Source organism: Lissotriton vulgaris, chromosome 3_1 (genome assembly GCF_964263255.1).
Source record: "Lissotriton vulgaris chromosome 3_1, aLisVul1.2, whole genome shotgun sequence".
Classification (NCBI taxonomy): domain Eukaryota; kingdom Metazoa; phylum Chordata; class Amphibia; order Caudata; family Salamandridae; genus Lissotriton; species Lissotriton vulgaris.
The window spans coordinates 926,515,431-926,532,992 of NC_141689.1; the positions used below are offsets into that span (position 1 = coordinate 926,515,431).

Genomic DNA, 17,562 nt, shown 5'->3' on the forward strand with positions numbered 1-17,562 from the left:
CTGGTGATGGGTCCCACATGACACGCCCCGTGAAAAGGAGCAGGGTGTGTGAGCAGCTCACCTGCAAGCACAATCTGTTCCTAGCCAACTGACAGGCTGTGGAGTGGGCTTTGTCACCAGAACGCTGGGTACTGCTGCGTGCCCAACTATGCCGGCAACGAGAGAGCACCAAGGAGCCTGCTGTTTGTTTCAGGCTGCCGGCAGCTGACATCGGAACTGGCAAGTGCATGCTGTGCACAGTGGTGTAGCTGCCGAGGAACAGACTGCTGCTGAAGTGCAAACAAAGCTGGGAAAATGAAGTCCTTAGCCAGGGCCTTAATGGAGAGAGACTGTGAGCCTCGATTCTTGGAAGTTGATGGGATGCCTTTTTGCCCTCTGGACGGCTTTTGGCTGTCTTGTTTTATAAATGCAAGATTACTTTGTCAAATAATATGCTGTGTTTATGAATCCACCACCCGGGACCTGGCCCACCCGGGCAGCTTATACAAAACATGCGCAGGAGCCCACACTTTTCTTTCCTCCAAATGTTACCGCAGAGTTGCATATCCCCCACGAATTTGTGGCAAAATTGAAAAAAAAGATAATTTGGGCCCCCGGCAGGATCCCTGTGGGACCCAGGCCTACGGGGTCAGGGTATTCCTACCCTGCCACCTTTTTTCTCACCTATTTTCTAGGGACTCAGAGGCAGTTGAGTCCCAAGATGGCCGCCAACACTTCATGGTTGAAGTGATGGCTGCCAATAATTTCTCAGCATGAGATCTGTCGGATCATAGACATCTATAAATCTTTTTTCTCTAATAACTCCAAAACTACTGAACGGATTTATACACCAAATCACAAAAAGATCCTTTTCTAGACCAAGAGCTAGTTTTCTGCCAAACTTGGTATCATTCCGTTTGCGGTTCAGTCTGTAGTTAATCGCTATGGGAAATTTCAAAGGGAAATCGTGTTTTGGGACCCCCCCTTTTCTAAGTTCCGCTTCACAGATCACCTCAAAACTTTCCAGACAGTAGCTGAAGTGCTGAGGACACTACTTTTGTCAAACGGCGCCAAAGGAATTAGCAAAACACAAAGCGCTTCATCTATGGGAATTAGGTCCTCACTATACCTAACTATTGGTGACTGCTAGTATATATAGTATATATAGTTCAGGCGGTGCGTCCCTCTGGCAACTTAGTGCAAACAAAGTGACTTGTGCAAAGTGTAAAAAAAGAGACTCTTTTAGATTAAGTCATGTAAACAGGTATATTAAAAACAATGTGATTTGCGGGAGAAATGAGGTAGCACCATCGCAATGCCCAATGTAAGATGGTTAACGTATGTTGGGGAATTTCAAGTTTCTTCTGCACCCAATGGTGCTACTGTGCTGGGGATTGACCCTAGAGACAGGTGTAAAAGTCTTCGCTGGAATTCAGGCCTAGTGGGGTCTTGCTATCTAGCTCTACAATATACCGGGTTTCTAGTGCACGTAAGAGGGCCTCACGGTTTCCTCCCCGTCTAAGGGGAGAAACAGTATCTATAACAAAGTACTTTAACAGCTCACTCTTATTTTCATGAGGTTCTTTGAAATGACGTGCAACTGGATGAGAGGCATCACTGACATTGATTGCCCTGATGTGCTGGAGTATCCATTTGTGGACCTGCAACTTGGTACTACCAACATATTGCAGGCCACACGGACACTCCAGCACATACACCGCAAATTCAGTCTTGCAAGTCAGCTGTTTGTTGATAGCGCGTGGAGTATCAGAAAAAAGAATCTTATACTCGGTCTTACTGACCCCATGCTTACAGGCTTTGCAAGTAGAACATTTTCTAAAGCCCTTACTTGCCTGCAACCACGTTGTGTTAGTGCCAACTTCAGGGCTAGACTTGACCAAAGCATCGCTCATCGAGTGCGCTTTCCTGAAAGAAATTTCAGGCTTAGCTGCCATCAGATCCCCAATGACAGCGTGATTGCGCACCAAACTTCAATTTTTATTGTTGATCTTACGAAGAGCTTGATGCTGCCTATTGTATGTCAGTATAAGTCTAGCTGGCTGGATAGTTTTGTCCGAGCCTGCAGCCGCTGTTTTATATAGCAGGGCCTCTTTCCTAGGGATGAGGTTGGTCTTTCTGATTGCGTTGTCTACAACTGTGGCAGTGTACCCTCGAGCTAAAAAACGCGCTTTGCTAGCCTCCTGAGCTAGATGGCACTCAAAATCAGTGCTACAAATGCATCTGATGCGCAGCATCTCCCCATAGGGGATACTACGTATCAGATGAGCCGGATGATGACTCTTGGCGTGCAGCACTGTATTACCTGCCGTAGGTTTCCTGTAAAGTACTCCAGTTTGTTATTTTTAGCGACAATTTCTACATCTAAAAAACAGACATGTTCCTGACTGATGTTGGATGTAAAAGCAAGATTAAGTGTATTAATGTTGATCAAATCAATGAAATCCATGGCCTGCTGTTTTGTACCTCGCCATATCAAAAATATGTTGTCGATTTAACGGTACCAATGCACCACATGTTCAACAAAGTGTTATCCGCCTGTAGTTTTTTGACCAATTTGAAATAGCAGCTGTTTTGTGCTAAATACTTGCGCTTTTCTCGCAGTGTAGTTGCATAGAGCTTTTTGATTCCTGTGATGGAAAGTTCGTGGAAAATGTCGATGTTGTCATGCAACATTAGTGGAGTGAAAAGCATGTTTTAGCAAAACAAAAAACGCTTCATCTATGGGAATTAGGTCCTCACTATACCTAACTATTGATGACCGCTAGTAGGTGATATATATATACATATGTATGTGCCCGTGCGGCCTTAATTATGTGGGCAGCACGCGACCCCTGGCACATAAACGCATTCTCCAGCATATTAGAGCCATAACCAGCAAGGACCAATCGTACCCGGTGGCGCGCCACTTTGAAACCATGCACAATAGTGACCCTAGTGGCCTTCAGTACTATCTAGTGGATACGATTCTGCCTTTGAAACGGGGAGGTGATAGGGAAGGTAAGCTCCGTCTCCTGGAAACAAGGTATATCCTGGAAATGAATAGTAAAAGTCCGGCTGGACTTAATGACCGGGAGGATTTATATACCTGTTTAAAAGAACTATGAGACCCTGTCAACGCAATATGCTGAATAGGACTTTCCTCATGTCTATCAAACTGCCTGTGTTCACAATTAGCTATTTTTATTCCACCTCGTCTCATTTTAGATCTTGTGATGTTTCCCTTTGCTCTTGTTGGGGATTGGTAGTCGCTCTTGGTCATTTCCTGGTTAGGGATGTTAAATATACCCCGGCTGATACATGAAATCTACCTTGTTACAGCACTTGAAATAACCACAGAGTTTGTTTAAATATTCTGGCATCCACGACTTCCATCTTTTCTGTGAAATAACCTTCTTTTAAAATGAAACTATTCTTTTTGTTCAAATTAATTATGGAGCACGAGCACTTTACATTAATGTTTGTATTATATATATTTCACAGCTGCTTTTGAGGGTCTTTGCTTTTAAAAATATTATATAGATAATATAGGCATATCCATGAAATCTAACTAAACTACTCTTGCACATTTATCCAGGAATAATCATACCAATCAGTGGATTACTAAATTTAGGTCAAATATGACTGTACAGATATATAGTTTATTCCCAAAAGATATGTATACATGACTAATTTTAATGTGTATATATGTAAATATTGGTATGATGTATATATAGAGAGAGATATATATTTATATATATGTATATATTTTTTCATATATATCTTTTTAATATTTTTTATATTTGCGATGTTGATATAATGAATATTTTTTGATAATTGTGTATATATAGACAGATAATTATTAATGAATTGTTGATGATTGATGTTTTAAGTCATTTGCAGAGATAATCAGTTGTGTACATAGAGTGGGAACTAACCTATATGTATGAAATTGAACATGTGACGACATTTAGGACTGAATACATTGGGCACTGGCCCTCAATTCTGTTCATGTTTAAATTTGACAAGAAATTCATGCATTGGTCCCTTTAAATGAATATGATATGCCGCGCCTACATTGGAAAGTATTTAAGACCCTCCCTTGTTTCATCTCACGTCATGTGATCAAGCCTCGTTTGAGAGGTGAAACCGTTATGACGGATGGCTGGTGTAATTGAAAAATAAATCACTGAAGAACTTGCACGAAATCTGGGCTTACTCTCGTTATTCCTTTCGGTAAAGAACTGGTGGTGAATGGCGTTTTCGTTATGTATATATATATATATATAAAGTCAAAGTTTGTGAGCAGCGCTCACAGTGCCTCCCCCAGCCACTTCATGGCGGCGGTCCGTGACGAGGCAGGCAGCCTCGATAAATGCACCAAAGCCGTCTTGAGATTAAAGAGAGACAGCAATCACGGACGCAGGTTCTGTTGCAGTAAACCTCGATTTATTTCAAAAGGTCAGGATGGCAAAAGTAACACTCTAGTGTGTTACTTTTGCCATCCTGACCTTTTGAAATAAATCGAGGTTTACTGCAACAGAACCTGCGTCCGTGATTGCTGTCTCTCTTTAATCTCAAGACGGCTTTGGTGCATATATATATATATATATATATATATATCACACTGCTTCTTGTTTCACCTTGTCTGTGAACTCTTGTGTGGGTGTTTCTCGCGGGTGGTGCGCCCGCATCTATTGCTGCTCCACTCTTCACATGCACAAAGAAAAAGCACTCTCGGGGGCGAGTCCAAAAACAATTTTATTGCGGACTCACGATAACCAGACGCGTTTCGGCAGTCGCCTTTCTCGATGGTGATGCGGCGTGCACGAAACGGCCCTCTTTTATGTCTATTACTTTACTCGACATGGAGAACGGCATTACAACCGAAATTGGCAGACATATTGGAATGTGCAAATTCATTACAACAATAATTTTCAAGTGGACAACATACATTATATTATCTTTGTTATCAATATAATATTCAGATCCGTTGTCTAACATTCTATTCCTTTTGGGACCATAAATAGTTCCATGGTTGTTGACAACAACGTCAGGCGAGCCTATGAGAACTACAATTCCCAGAATAATCGTGTGACCACAGAATAAAGCCTACGTTTGTACATCAAGCCTTCTGATGGGCCATCACTTTTGATGCTTTTTCCGCTTTTCATATATATATATTCACTGAAAAAAACATAGGTTTCATGCTCGTTATAGTTAGGAATTAGCATTTAAAAAACCTTGGAAATTCCCCGAAAAAAACATAGGTTTCAGGGTCGTTATACTTAGCTGGACATTTCACTCGTACAAAACCATTGAAATTCACCCGTTACAGTTATTTCAGCTAACTACAACTTGCGCGCCCGCAATGCACTGCTGATGATGTCACATATTACATCACTCATGACATGGTCAGTGACATCACTTAGGACATCACTGATGACATCTCAAATGATATCACTGATGACATCATCCAGTGAATGTGCGTCTTTCTAAAATTTAATATTTTTTATATATGTATATCTCAAGGTCGATGTAAGAATAAATGGGTAAATAAGTGTCTAAATGGACGCTTTATTTTTGCAAAATTGATTGCATAACTGACTGATTAAGTGTATTAGTGAATATATGGGTTAGCGAGTAATGTTTAAATATGTAAATATCTGAATCAGTCTCTCACTTTGTGTATAAGTGGCTGCATGGGTTGGTGAGTAGTTACATGAGTGTGTATATGGGTTCTTAGTTGGTTTTATTTCTTTATTTATTTTTATTTGTTTGCATTTGTATGGCGCACAGCTACCCAACAAAGGGTTTCCCGGCGCAACAGATCCCAGTGTCAATGCGGTTACAGGAATTAGATGTTGAATAGCCATGTTTTTAGGGCTTTCCTGAATTTGATGTAGCTTGGTTCAGACCGCAATGTGTGTGGCATTGAATTCCAAAGTGTGGGTCCTAGAAATGGAAAGGACTTGCCACCCATGCGTGACAGCTTGATCTTTGGGATTTCAAAATTGTTTGCCGTAGAGGAACGAAGAGATCTGGAGGGACGGTAGGGGCGCATCAGGCTTTGCAAGTATTTTGGAGCGGTATTGGTGGAAATCCTGTGCATGAAACATAGGGATTTGAATTTGACCCGATTTTCAATTTTTAACCAGTGCAGTTTCCTAATGTATTTGGTAGTTGGAGTAGTGATGGGAATTTTCCAGAGTAGTCTGGCTGCTGCATTCTGTACTGACTGTAACCTGCGGACAGTAGCTTTATTTGCCCCCAGGTACAGAGCATTGCCGTAGTCTAATCTGATTGTAATCAGGGCGTTGACAACTGTTTTCTTGGTGTTTTCAGGTAACATCCAACAGATCTTTTTGAGCCATTTCAATATGGCGAAGCAGGTAGATGAGGTTTTTACTGCTTGCTGGTGTAGACTGAGTGAGTCGTCAATAATGACTCCCAGGTTGCGAGCATGCGCGACAGGGGTTGGGGGGGTACCCATTTCAGATGGCCAGTGTTGGGGTCCCCAGAGTTCTTTGTTTTTGCCCAACACGATTAACTCGGTTTTCTCGCCGTTTAGTTTTAGGAAGTTTTTCTGCATCCATCCAGCGATTTTACTAAGTCTGAGTTGTAGGGAAGAAGAATTGTCAGAATCTGCCGCTGATAGCGAAAAAAGCAGCTGAGAGTCATCAGCGTAAGAAAACATTAAAAGCCCAGTGTCTTCCACAATCTTGGATAGGGGACTCATATAAACATTAAAAAGCAACGGGCTAAGAATGGAGCCCTGAGGTACTCCGTGTTTGAATGTCCTTGTATCAGAACAGGCAGTTTGCGAAAATACCTGAAACGTTCGATTTTCTAATAGTGATCTGATCCAATTAAGAGCTGCTCCGCAAATGCCTTGGAAGTGGAGAGTCTGGGCGAGGACCGCATGAGACACGGTGTCGAATGCCGCGCTGAGGTCGAGTAGCACAAGTGCTACTGTTTCGCCCTTATCCACCATGCGACGGATGTTTTCGGTCACCCCTAGCAATGTAGACTCTGTGGAAAAACCTGCACGAAATCCCGACTGGTGAGATGGTAACAGATCATGAATGGTGATGAAATCTGTAAGGCAGCGATGAACATGCTTCTCTAATAACTTTGCAAAGGTGGGTAGCAATGATATTGGGCGGAAGTTAGCTGGCAGGTTGGGGTCTGCGCCAGCTTTCTTTAAGAGTGGATGAATCATCGCATGCTTCCATTCACTGGGTACGGATTGTTCAAGTAGCGACGTATTAAGAAGATCAGTAACAGTAGTTAGAACGTTACTGCTAAGTTGTTTTAAGATTGAGCATGGCAGTGGGTCTCTAGGAGAGCCCGATTTGATGGTTTTTAGCAGCCCTTAAACCATATCAGGATTCAGCAGGGACCAACTATCTAGTGTGGCAAAAGATGTATCAACCAAGGAAGGGCAATCAGTAATACCTATGGTATTACCTGACGTATGTGATGAACAATTGGAGGCAGCTTCAGGAGTGAAGTCATGTTCATTGGAAGCGTAGTTGATATCTTGGTGGATTTTATCAACTTTATGAATAAAACAGTTGGCTAACAGGTCACATTGCGTTTTGTTTAACTCAGGTGGAAGTTGGGACATATTGGAGCCCGCCAGCTCTTTAACTAACTTGAAAAGTGTTTTAGAGTGACCTAAAGCATTTGTGATTTTCGTGCAGATGAATTCTGCTTTGACTTTGCTACATTGTTTTTGGTAAGCTGTTAGCTGAATTTTATTGTTTTCCTTATCTGCAGGTAAGTAAAACCTCCTCCATTGACGTTCGAGATCCTTACATTTAGTTTTTTCATTTTGTAAAATATCATCGAACCATGGTGCAGGAGAGCGATGGGTGTTTTGTTTTAACTTTGTTTTAGGCAGAATGGAATCAATGGCTGAAAGAAGCCAGTTTTGTACTGTGGAGGAGAGCTGTTGGACAGTAGTCTTAGTGCAAGGACGATGTTTTTCCAGTAGGGCATTGAGACTGTCAATATCAAGTTGTTTCCATTGCCTTATGAACTGAGTGGGTAAAGGTGTGTTGTCATTATTTGATATGTCAACCTGAAGATTAAATTTAACCAGGAAGTGATCGGACCAAGGCAAAGGCTGGGCAGACTGCGTCTCGATGTTGTTGAGGTTGGAAAAAATGGGATCTAACAGGTGTCCTGCACGGTGTGTGGGGCCAGAATTCTTTAAGGTTAAATTAATAGCTGCTAAGTCATTTATTAGAACTTTGGCCAAGGAGCATTTCTCATTATCTAAGTGCAGATTTATATCACCTAGAATAGTAAAGTTGGCAGTTCTCATGGCTAGTGGACCGGTGAGTTCAGACATATTTGTTACCCATTTAGATGCTGCCGCCTCCGGAGGCCGATATACAAGGATTCCGGATAGGGTGAAATTAGGGGCTAATGTAAGATTAAAAATCGCCGCTTCACAACCACCGCATAAAAGCGGCTAAAAATCGCAGTGAAATTTTTTTTTGAAAATTACAGCAATTCCTCCGCCAGGTTTCTTATCCCTGTCCAGTCTGGTTATAGCGTAGGAATCAGGAAGTGCCATAACTATATCAGGTCCTGAGCTATCTTTGAGCCATGTTTCTGTTACAAACAGTGCATCCGGTGTTTCATCTAAGAGCAAATTAAACATTTCTGTTTTATGTTTTGGTAAGGAGCGACAGTTGAGACTAATAAAGGAAAATAATTTTGATTTTAACAGAGTCTTGATGGAATCATTCTGCGTAGATTTGGTCCCTACTGGGTCAATATGTAGGTGGCATGTTTGACAGGAATCCTTTCCCCCCCCCTAAGTGTAACAGTCTGCAGGAAGATTTAATTTCCGGTTGTAGTGCCTTCAAATGGGCTGACGTATATTTAATATGTGGGGATTCTAGGGGATTTATCACAACTTTAGCTATAGGAGATACCTGTGCAAGGTCGGGGTCCGAGCTAGATGATGATGCCATCGCCCTGAGGCACGTCCGAGGCGCGGACGGGCGCAGACGGGCTGACTCTGGCGTGACTCCGGCGCTGAGGAGGCGCGTCCACAAACGCGACCGCTAGCGCGGAGAACGACCGTTTCCTTAAGTACAGGACACTGGAGCGCTCCCACCGCTCTCGCCTCCTCACTCAACATGGCCGCCGTAGAATATGTTAACCCTGCACCTCGATCTACAGCCCTAAAATCGGCTGGGATCGTCAGGACAAGGCGAAAATTGTGCCTAGTGAGTGCCAGGTGTGCTGAGTGCAAGCAGTATGGAAATTCAGCAATTTACAATTTAAAATTCGGCGTATTTTTTAAAATCAAACACGTTGCACGCAGTAGCTCTAAATGGCTCCAAGCGTGATCTGAGAACAAACAAAGTATTGGCAAAGCGCTGGAATCTCGCGCCTGCCTCCTAGGGGCTCTTTAAGTACAGGACACTGGAGCGCTCTCACCGCTCTCGCCCCCTCACTCAATATGGCCGCCGTAGAATATGTTAACCCTGCACCTCGATCTACAGCCCTAAAATCGGCTGGGATCGTCAGGACAAGGCGAAAATAGTGCCTAGTGAGTGCCAGGTGTGCTGAGTGCAAGCAGTATGGAAATTCAGCAATTTACAATTTAAAATTCGGCGTATTTTTTAAAATCAAACATGTTGCACGCAGTAGCTCCAAATGGCTCCTAGCGTGATCTGAGAACAAACAAAGTATTGGCAAAGCGCTGTGAGTATCAGTATGAGTGTCAGTGTCTATATGGTTCGGTGGAGGGTATTACTTAGCGCATAGATGAATGAATGAGTGACTCACTGGTTGTATGTGTTTTGAAGACAGCATGTGTGCAGGACTCTATGGGTGGATGAGTGTGTGTATAGGTGTATGCGTGACTATATAGGACTGTTGGTGAATGAGTGGATGTGTTTGTAGTTCTTGGAATTACTGAATAGGTTGTTCTAACTGGTATTGGTTTGTCCATTTTTTTTTAAAATGTTAGTTTCTATTTTTGAATGTGTGTATCAACGGTTATATTAGGGTGAGAGGAAGACTGCCACTCTATCACAAGGATGATGTCAGCAGTGATGTCATCAGTGATGTCATTTGAGATGTAATCAGTGATGTCATGAGTGATGTCACTGACCATGTCATGAGTGATGTAATATGTGACGTCATCAGCAGTGCGTTGCGGTCGCACAAGTTATAGTTAGCTGAACTAACTATAACGGGGGAATTTCAATGGTTTTGTACGAGTGAAATGTCCAGCTAACTATAACGTCCCTGAAACCTATGTTTTTTTCTGTGAATTTCTAAGGTTTTTTAAATGCTAATTCCTAACTATAATGAGCCTGAACCTATGTTTTTTTTCAGTGAATTTCAAAGGTTTTTTAAATGCTAATTTCTAACTTTAACGTAACTAAAACCTCTGGTTTTTTAAGTGAATTTCAAAGCTTTTTTTAATGCTAGTTTCTAACTATGCCTACAGAGGTAGGACATGTGAAGAAAGAAGAAAAAACACACAGAAAGAAGAAAAAGAGATGCAGAAAGAAGCAACAGAAGTCCTCAAAGACGTAGAAACGTGCAGGAAGAAGGAAGACGTGCAGAAAGAACAAACAGAGGAGCAAAAAGAGGCCTTGTTGCAAAATCATACTGTACCCTCAACTTTTTTAGATGGGTACTTGTGGTAACTTACTCTGACTAACCAGCCAGTGCTATGCTAAAACACTATGCGTTGGAGTACCCCTGTTATTAGCATGACCTCCTCTGTAAGCCCCTAGTATATAATAGGGCAGGGGGATTAAAACTGCCTCTTACAACGCGCCACAGGGTGCGTTTGCACACTGGTGAACGGAGGGGGGTGGCTGAGCTGACGTGTGCAAACACGCCCTGTGGACGTTTTAATTTGGAGGATAAAGTCCCCTTGAATCCTGAGTGTCCCTTGGGTACAACTAGCCCATCCGGTATCTCTAGTTAGCACCACAGAGCTGCGTTGCAGAGAAAATAGGCATGGCCTGGACCACCTCTCTGCAATGCAGCGCAGTGGCGCTTACTGGAAGCACCTGGTGGACTAGTTGGCCCCCATTGACCCTCAGAATTGAAGGGGAATTATTTCCCAAAGTTAAAACGCGCCATAGGGCGTTTTTGCACACGTCACCTCAGGCCCGTTCCCTCCCTTCCCCACTGTGTAAACACGCCCTGTGGCCCTTTTAAGTTGGGAGATTAACTCCCCTTGAATCCTGAGGGTCCCAAGGGTCAAACTAGCCCACTAGGTAACTCCAGTAAGCGCCACAGAGCTGCGTTCCAGAGAGGTTTTAAAAGGGGCATGGCCTCTGAACACCTGTCTGCAATGCAGCTCCCTGGCGCATACTGCAGATACATGTTGGGCTAGTTGGCCCTCAGGGACCCTCAGTATTCAAAGAGAATTAATTCCCCAACTTAAAACGCGCCACGGGGCACGCTTGCACAGTGTTGAAGGAAGGGGGTGTGACCTTGGGTGATATGTCTGCAAACATGCCCTGTGGCGCATTTTAAGGTAGAGAATTCATTCCTCCTCAATCCTGTGGGTCCATGGGGGCCAACTAGCCCACCAGGTAACTCCAGTATGATACAATTAATCAGTCAGTTATACAATCAATTTTACAAAAAAGTCATCCATTTAGACACTTACTTACCCATTTATTCTTCCATCGACCTTTAGATATACATATATAAAAAATATTTATTTTTCAGAAAGACACACATCCACTGGATGATGTCATTAGTGATGTCATCAGTGATGTCATTTGAGATGTCATCAGTGATGTCATGAGTGATGTCACTGACCATGTCATGAGTGATGTAATATGTGACGTCATCAGCAGGGCATTGCGGGCGTTCGAGTTATAGTTATCTGAACTAACTATAACGGGGGAATTTCAAAGGTTTTATATGAGTAAAATGACCAGCTAACTATAACTGGTGTGAAACCTATGGTTTTTTAAGTGAATTTCAAAGGTTTTTAAAATGCTAATTCCTAACTATAACGTATGTGAAACCTATGGTTTTTTCAGTGAATTTGTAAGGTTTTTTAAATGCTAATTCCTAACTATAAGGTGGCGGAAACCTATGTTTTTTTCAGTGAATTTCAAAGGTTTTTTAAATGGTAATTCCTAACTATAACGTGGCTGAAACCTATGTTTTTTTTAGTGAATTTCAAATGGTTTTGTAAATGATACATTTTTAAATGTATTAATTGTTATATTTTTTATACTGATTTACTACATTTTTTTAAAATTATTTATTTTTAGATATTTTATTTTTTAAATTACATTACATATTTTTAATATAAATTGAAAAAAATATATGTTTTTACATCTCTCTGCAACGCAGCCCCCTGGCGCGTTTGCAGAGGGAGAACTAATTCCCCTTGCATACTGGGGGTCCCTGAGGGACAACTAGCCCACCTGGAACCTCCAGTATGCGCCAGGGGGTTGCATTGCAGAGAGGTGTAATGAGGCCACACCCTTTTTTACACCTCTCTGCAACGCAGCCCCCGGGCGCGTTTGCAGAGGGGGAACTAATTCACCTTGGATACTGGGGGTCCCTGGGGGCCAACTAGCCCACCTGGAACTTCCAGTATGTGCCAGGGGGCTGCATTGCAGAGAGGTGTAACGAGGCAATGCCCCTTTTTACACCTCTCTGCAACGCCGCCCCATGGCACGTTTGCAGAAGGGGAACTAATTCCCCTTGCATACTGGGGGTCCCTGGGGGCCAACTAGCCCACCAGGAGCCCCCAGTATGGGCCAGGGGGCTGCGTTGCTTTGCCCTGGGGGGCGGCGGTCCCCGGGGCAGTGTGGGGGGATTGGGGGCCCTCCACACTTCTTTATCCCTATGCCCCCGCGATTTGGTCCCCCCGGGGGGTAATTTGGAAATAAACAGACCAGGTTTTTAAAAAAAAATGTTTAGGCCTTGGGGGTCCTTGTGGGACCCCCTGAGCAGGCCTAGGGGGTCAGGGTGAGCACAAGATGGCTGCCAACACTTCCTGGTTTGAAGTGTTGACAGCCAATGAGCATGCAGCTTTCTCTGGAAGGTATGTGCACGGTACGCAACCCCCCCAATTTTTTGAGAACAAAATAATTGGGGGGCCTTGGCGGTCCTTGTGGGACCCCCCCTGAGCAGGCCTAGGGGGTCAGGGTGCTTCCACCATGCCCCCTTTTTAAGTTCTAAACGTTTGTTTTTCTGCTTTCTTGTGCCTCAGTCTACCGAGGCACAAGATGGCTGCCAACAATTTCTGTTTTGGAGTGTTGACAGACAGTGGCAGCCAATCAGCATGCAGCTCTTGCACGAGAAAGTGCGCGTATTGTACGCGCACGGTACGCGTTCCGTGGGCGCTTATAGATATATATTTTTTTTCCTTTCGATTTTCTCAGGAACTACTGGAGGGATTTACACCATTTAAGCATGATCTGCGAATCAGACTCTACCATTTTGCCAAATTTCTTGTAATTCCGTTCAGCCATTCGGGCTGTAGCCGTGTCTAATCGTCCTATGGAAAATAACATGGGGAAAACACGTTTTGGGACCCCCTTTTTTCTCAGCCCCCTCCTAACTATAACTATCTACTATCCGCCAGTAGGATATATATATATATATATATATATATATATATATATATATATATATATATATATATATATATATATATATATATATATATTGTTTCCAGGTTTGCCATGTTGCTTGGAAGGGCACACGAGGAACAACTCAGGACACCATTACTTTCAAGAGCGTCCTTTATTCAATTATGAAAATCGGCATCCTACTTCCACAAGGTTCATTTCAGGTCCTACGCGTTTCGAGATTCCTGCCTCTTTTTCACGGACCACAGTGCTTGAAGACAGCAGCATCTTTGGAAGTCCCGCGTTTGATATTCAGTACCTGCCCCAAGGTGGGCTGGCTCCAGTGTCAGGCTGCAGGCATGCTGGGACTATATATATATATCAAAGGGATCTTATTTTCTATCAGTTTATATAAATAAACATACATATCCATACAACAAGAATAAAATTATTTGGGACTGTATGAGTCCCTAGTTATCAACGCATATAATCATCTTCTGTCTGATCTTAACTTATGGAGAATATGTTTTATGAGACTCTATTTTTATATCCATCGCTGCACTACGTATAATAAAATATGTTTTGTTACTTGCTTTACGTCTCAAGAAATGTTACTCAAATTTAACTTTTAACCATTGCATCTAGTCGTGGAGAGTGCATGGTGCACACCCAGATTTCTATTAAGAACTTTAATTACATGTTAATTAAGATTTGGCACCACTGTGCTGGAGTGCAAGACCATTGCATCCATAAACTCTCAGAAATGTGTGGGCTTCGAAAAAAAAGAATATTTTGGAAATAAAATATCTATCAACGATCTACCAATATGGCTGTGATTTGTCAAAAGTGGTATGACTGTCACTGCACTTCTCTAGAAATATTATTTTCCCCTAGATATATAACTGTTTTGAGCCGTTGGGCGGTTTAGGAATATTTGAACTCCCAATACTCCCCACAGGAGTATTTGAACTCCCAATACTCCCCACCGGAGTCTTCTGAAAGTTAAAAATTATTATTGGGATTTATTTTTGTCGAATATCCTGCCACTTCACGAATTTTAGGCTTCTAATTTTTCTGATGATCCAAATATTCGGCAAATGTTTGGCAACATGTTATCCATGTTTATCAGTGTTGTTATATCACTCCTCCCTTTTATATCCCTTTCTTTAACACTGAGACCACGATCCCCATAGACACATTGTAATCAGCTTGGAGCATATAAAATCTTTGTGCATCAATAGCACATGCTTTAATAAAGCCGAGTAATAATCTCAGTTAGTATTTCATACGTGGTTTTATTTTGTCATGATATTTGATTGTGCCTCCCACTCAGCATATTACACCTGTGCTTTATATAGCTCCCATTCTTAGTTTTCTGCTTTCCTTTGAATTTCCTATATCAACATTTGATCAACAAAGTAGTGTCTTCGCATCCTCATTTTTTGTCACACACTGTGTAGCCCTCTGTGGAACACACCCCTTTTGTGGGTTATGAGCCACTGGCTGATACACAGGTTGTGTTGCCTGCATTCCATTTGGATGCCCATCTTCCTGGTGTTGAGCAAAATTTCTTAGTACTTGAGCCGCGAGTGCATGCTGACAGCACCACTTTGCCCTATTGTGGTCCTGAAATGATGGCCAGATGACCTACTCCTCACCTGAAAAGACCTCCCGCTGTGCATTTTCTCTGCGGCTCCTAAATGGAGGTTGGGCGTACACAATATATATTCAAATCCCATGGACTCTCTGAATTATGGGCTTGGTGTACAGCGCTGTTTTTCGGTTACAAGGCTGGTGATTCCCAAAATCACAGGTTTTAATACTACAAAATTGTGCTTTCAATGCCCCAAACACACTATGCTAGTCTTTTTAGTTTTTAAAAGTGATTCTGCAATGCATTGTGAACCCCGAATAAGAGTGGGCATGAGAGGCATAAAGCAGCATCACCATTTAAAATTGTGAGTCACAATTATATGTTTTAATGGTTTGAGTTGACAATTGTGGTTGCAATCCTTTGTCAAGATATAGGCAATAGATGGTATCTTTTTCTGTAAAATACCAGAATTGTGTAGTTGTACTATTTCCCAAATCTCGTTTACAAAAATATCACTTCATTGGAGTTCAAAATATGAAATATACACCCAGAGGGATCATATTATTGTAAAAGACATTTAGGACACATTATTTATGTTAGATGATATTTTGGTACATGATATTCTGACATGCGAACATCATTAACAAAAAAATTTAATGACTCTTGAATTTTTCAATGGGTAAAGAGTAATTACAAAAAAGTATGTATTTACGTTTGTATTTATGTGTGTATGTAAGCAGGTTTGTGAAAATATGTATGTATGTATGTTTGAGAAAATATGATTCCATGCATTTATTTTTATAGTGTGCTTGGAAACATGAGGCAGGTGATACAGCTAAGGCTTGTCCCGTGTGACATCTATAAAGGATTTTTTATGTTTCTGTTTAAAGCAATTACAATGTCTTTGCTAGAACAACCTAAAATATAGTTCTTTCGAAGAAGAAATATCTGAGGAAATATATTACCTTCTGTTATCTGATAATGCACCTTCTATTTAGCGTTTCAGAAATATGCGACCTACAGCAAACATGACATGAATAAGGTCCTGGACCTGGAGCTTAAAGGCGACATTGAAAAGTGCTTGTCTGCCGTTGGTACGTACCTTTGTTCTAGATAATTATTTTGCAAATCTAGCACTGTACTCTGTGTATGAAAACTTTATTCATTAAACAGCCCTCCAGCCTTCATTATTGTCAACCTTCTGCCCCACCACTGTAGTGGTTCTACAGTAGCAAGTGCTGTAATTACAGCACGGGGTGCCAGTGACATACCAATTCAGCAAAACCTAGGGCCACCGTAGCACTTTTCATTCATGTGGCTCTACATCTTTATAGCTCTTCCAAAATACCAAGGTTTAAGGAGGCACTGTATGGTGTAAAATCACTGATGTTATACCCACGAATCTAACTTTGATCATACTACACTTCAACATTACTGTTCAGTACATAAGCCTGCATTATTCTGTCACCTTAAAGGTATTCGAATCTGATTAGTGATGAAAATTGGAAAGTCTTTATGACAGATACATGCAATTACTTTTGGATAACTGCAGGTGGTCGTGTGGTCAAGTAGAGGGATGCAGGCACCGCAGGTTGTACTCCTTGATGGGTGGAATACTTCTATAGAAGGAGATGGCTTTAATAGCTGGGTTTGGCATAATCATTTAAAGTTGGTCGTTGACACCACCCTACTTCCCTAAAAGGTACAACTGTCCCCCTTCTAATCTCAGAGAATAGGAAATGCCCTTTAATCATTATACTGCTCTTTCACTTCTCCCCTTTGATCCTCTTTCTCTGTTTCATCATGTGTAGTGTTTGGAATCTATAGGGTGTGGGCATTTTCTAAGTTCTCTTAATATAGAAATGCATGACCTGGGTGTATGAGTGGGGAGTAGAATTGCGGTGAATTGGGCACAGAGTGAGCGTGGAATGTAGACTAAGAGGAAGAACATTCCTGAGTTGTAGTTATTTTAAGTTTGAAAGTAGGGATAGGCAGAACAAGTGGGTAGATCCTTATGGACTAACTTATAATATGGGGAATTTACTAAAGGAAGCAAGAATGGATTAAATGTAAAGGAGAAGGGGTAGACAGCTGTAATAGCGGAGAGTACACACATTAAAGTTTATAATGCCATGACACATCTAGAAAACATATAAGAGTAAGGTACTGATGAGGTACTGATGAAATGCAAGATTAAGCCGCACTTGTGGTTGAAGGTATGTTCTACTGGAGTCTTCTTCCAGTGCTCAGGGCCGCCTCTGTTTAAGTGGTTTGAGTAGTGCTAAAGATGAAATAGAAAGCATAGGAAAGCGTTTGTTACTGGCCATGCACAGAGATGAGTCCCAAATGATGGATGGTTTCAAGAGTTGTTGTGGAGCAAGCTGAAGATCACTGCAA

The 17,562-nt window shown here is 42.0% G+C and overlaps 1 protein-coding gene across 1 annotated transcript in view; it reads left to right on the plus strand.

The window, feature by feature from the left end:
* LOC147727226 (annexin A1-like) overlaps positions 1-17,562 on the plus strand; it is a 158,847-nt gene that overhangs the window by 111,792 nt on the left and 29,493 nt on the right. Inside the window, exon 10 of the mRNA XM_086961275.1 lies at positions 16,164-16,259. Coding sequence (XP_086817401.1) covers positions 16,164-16,259 — 96 coding nt within the window. The remainder of the gene's footprint in view (positions 1-16,163; positions 16,260-17,562) is intronic.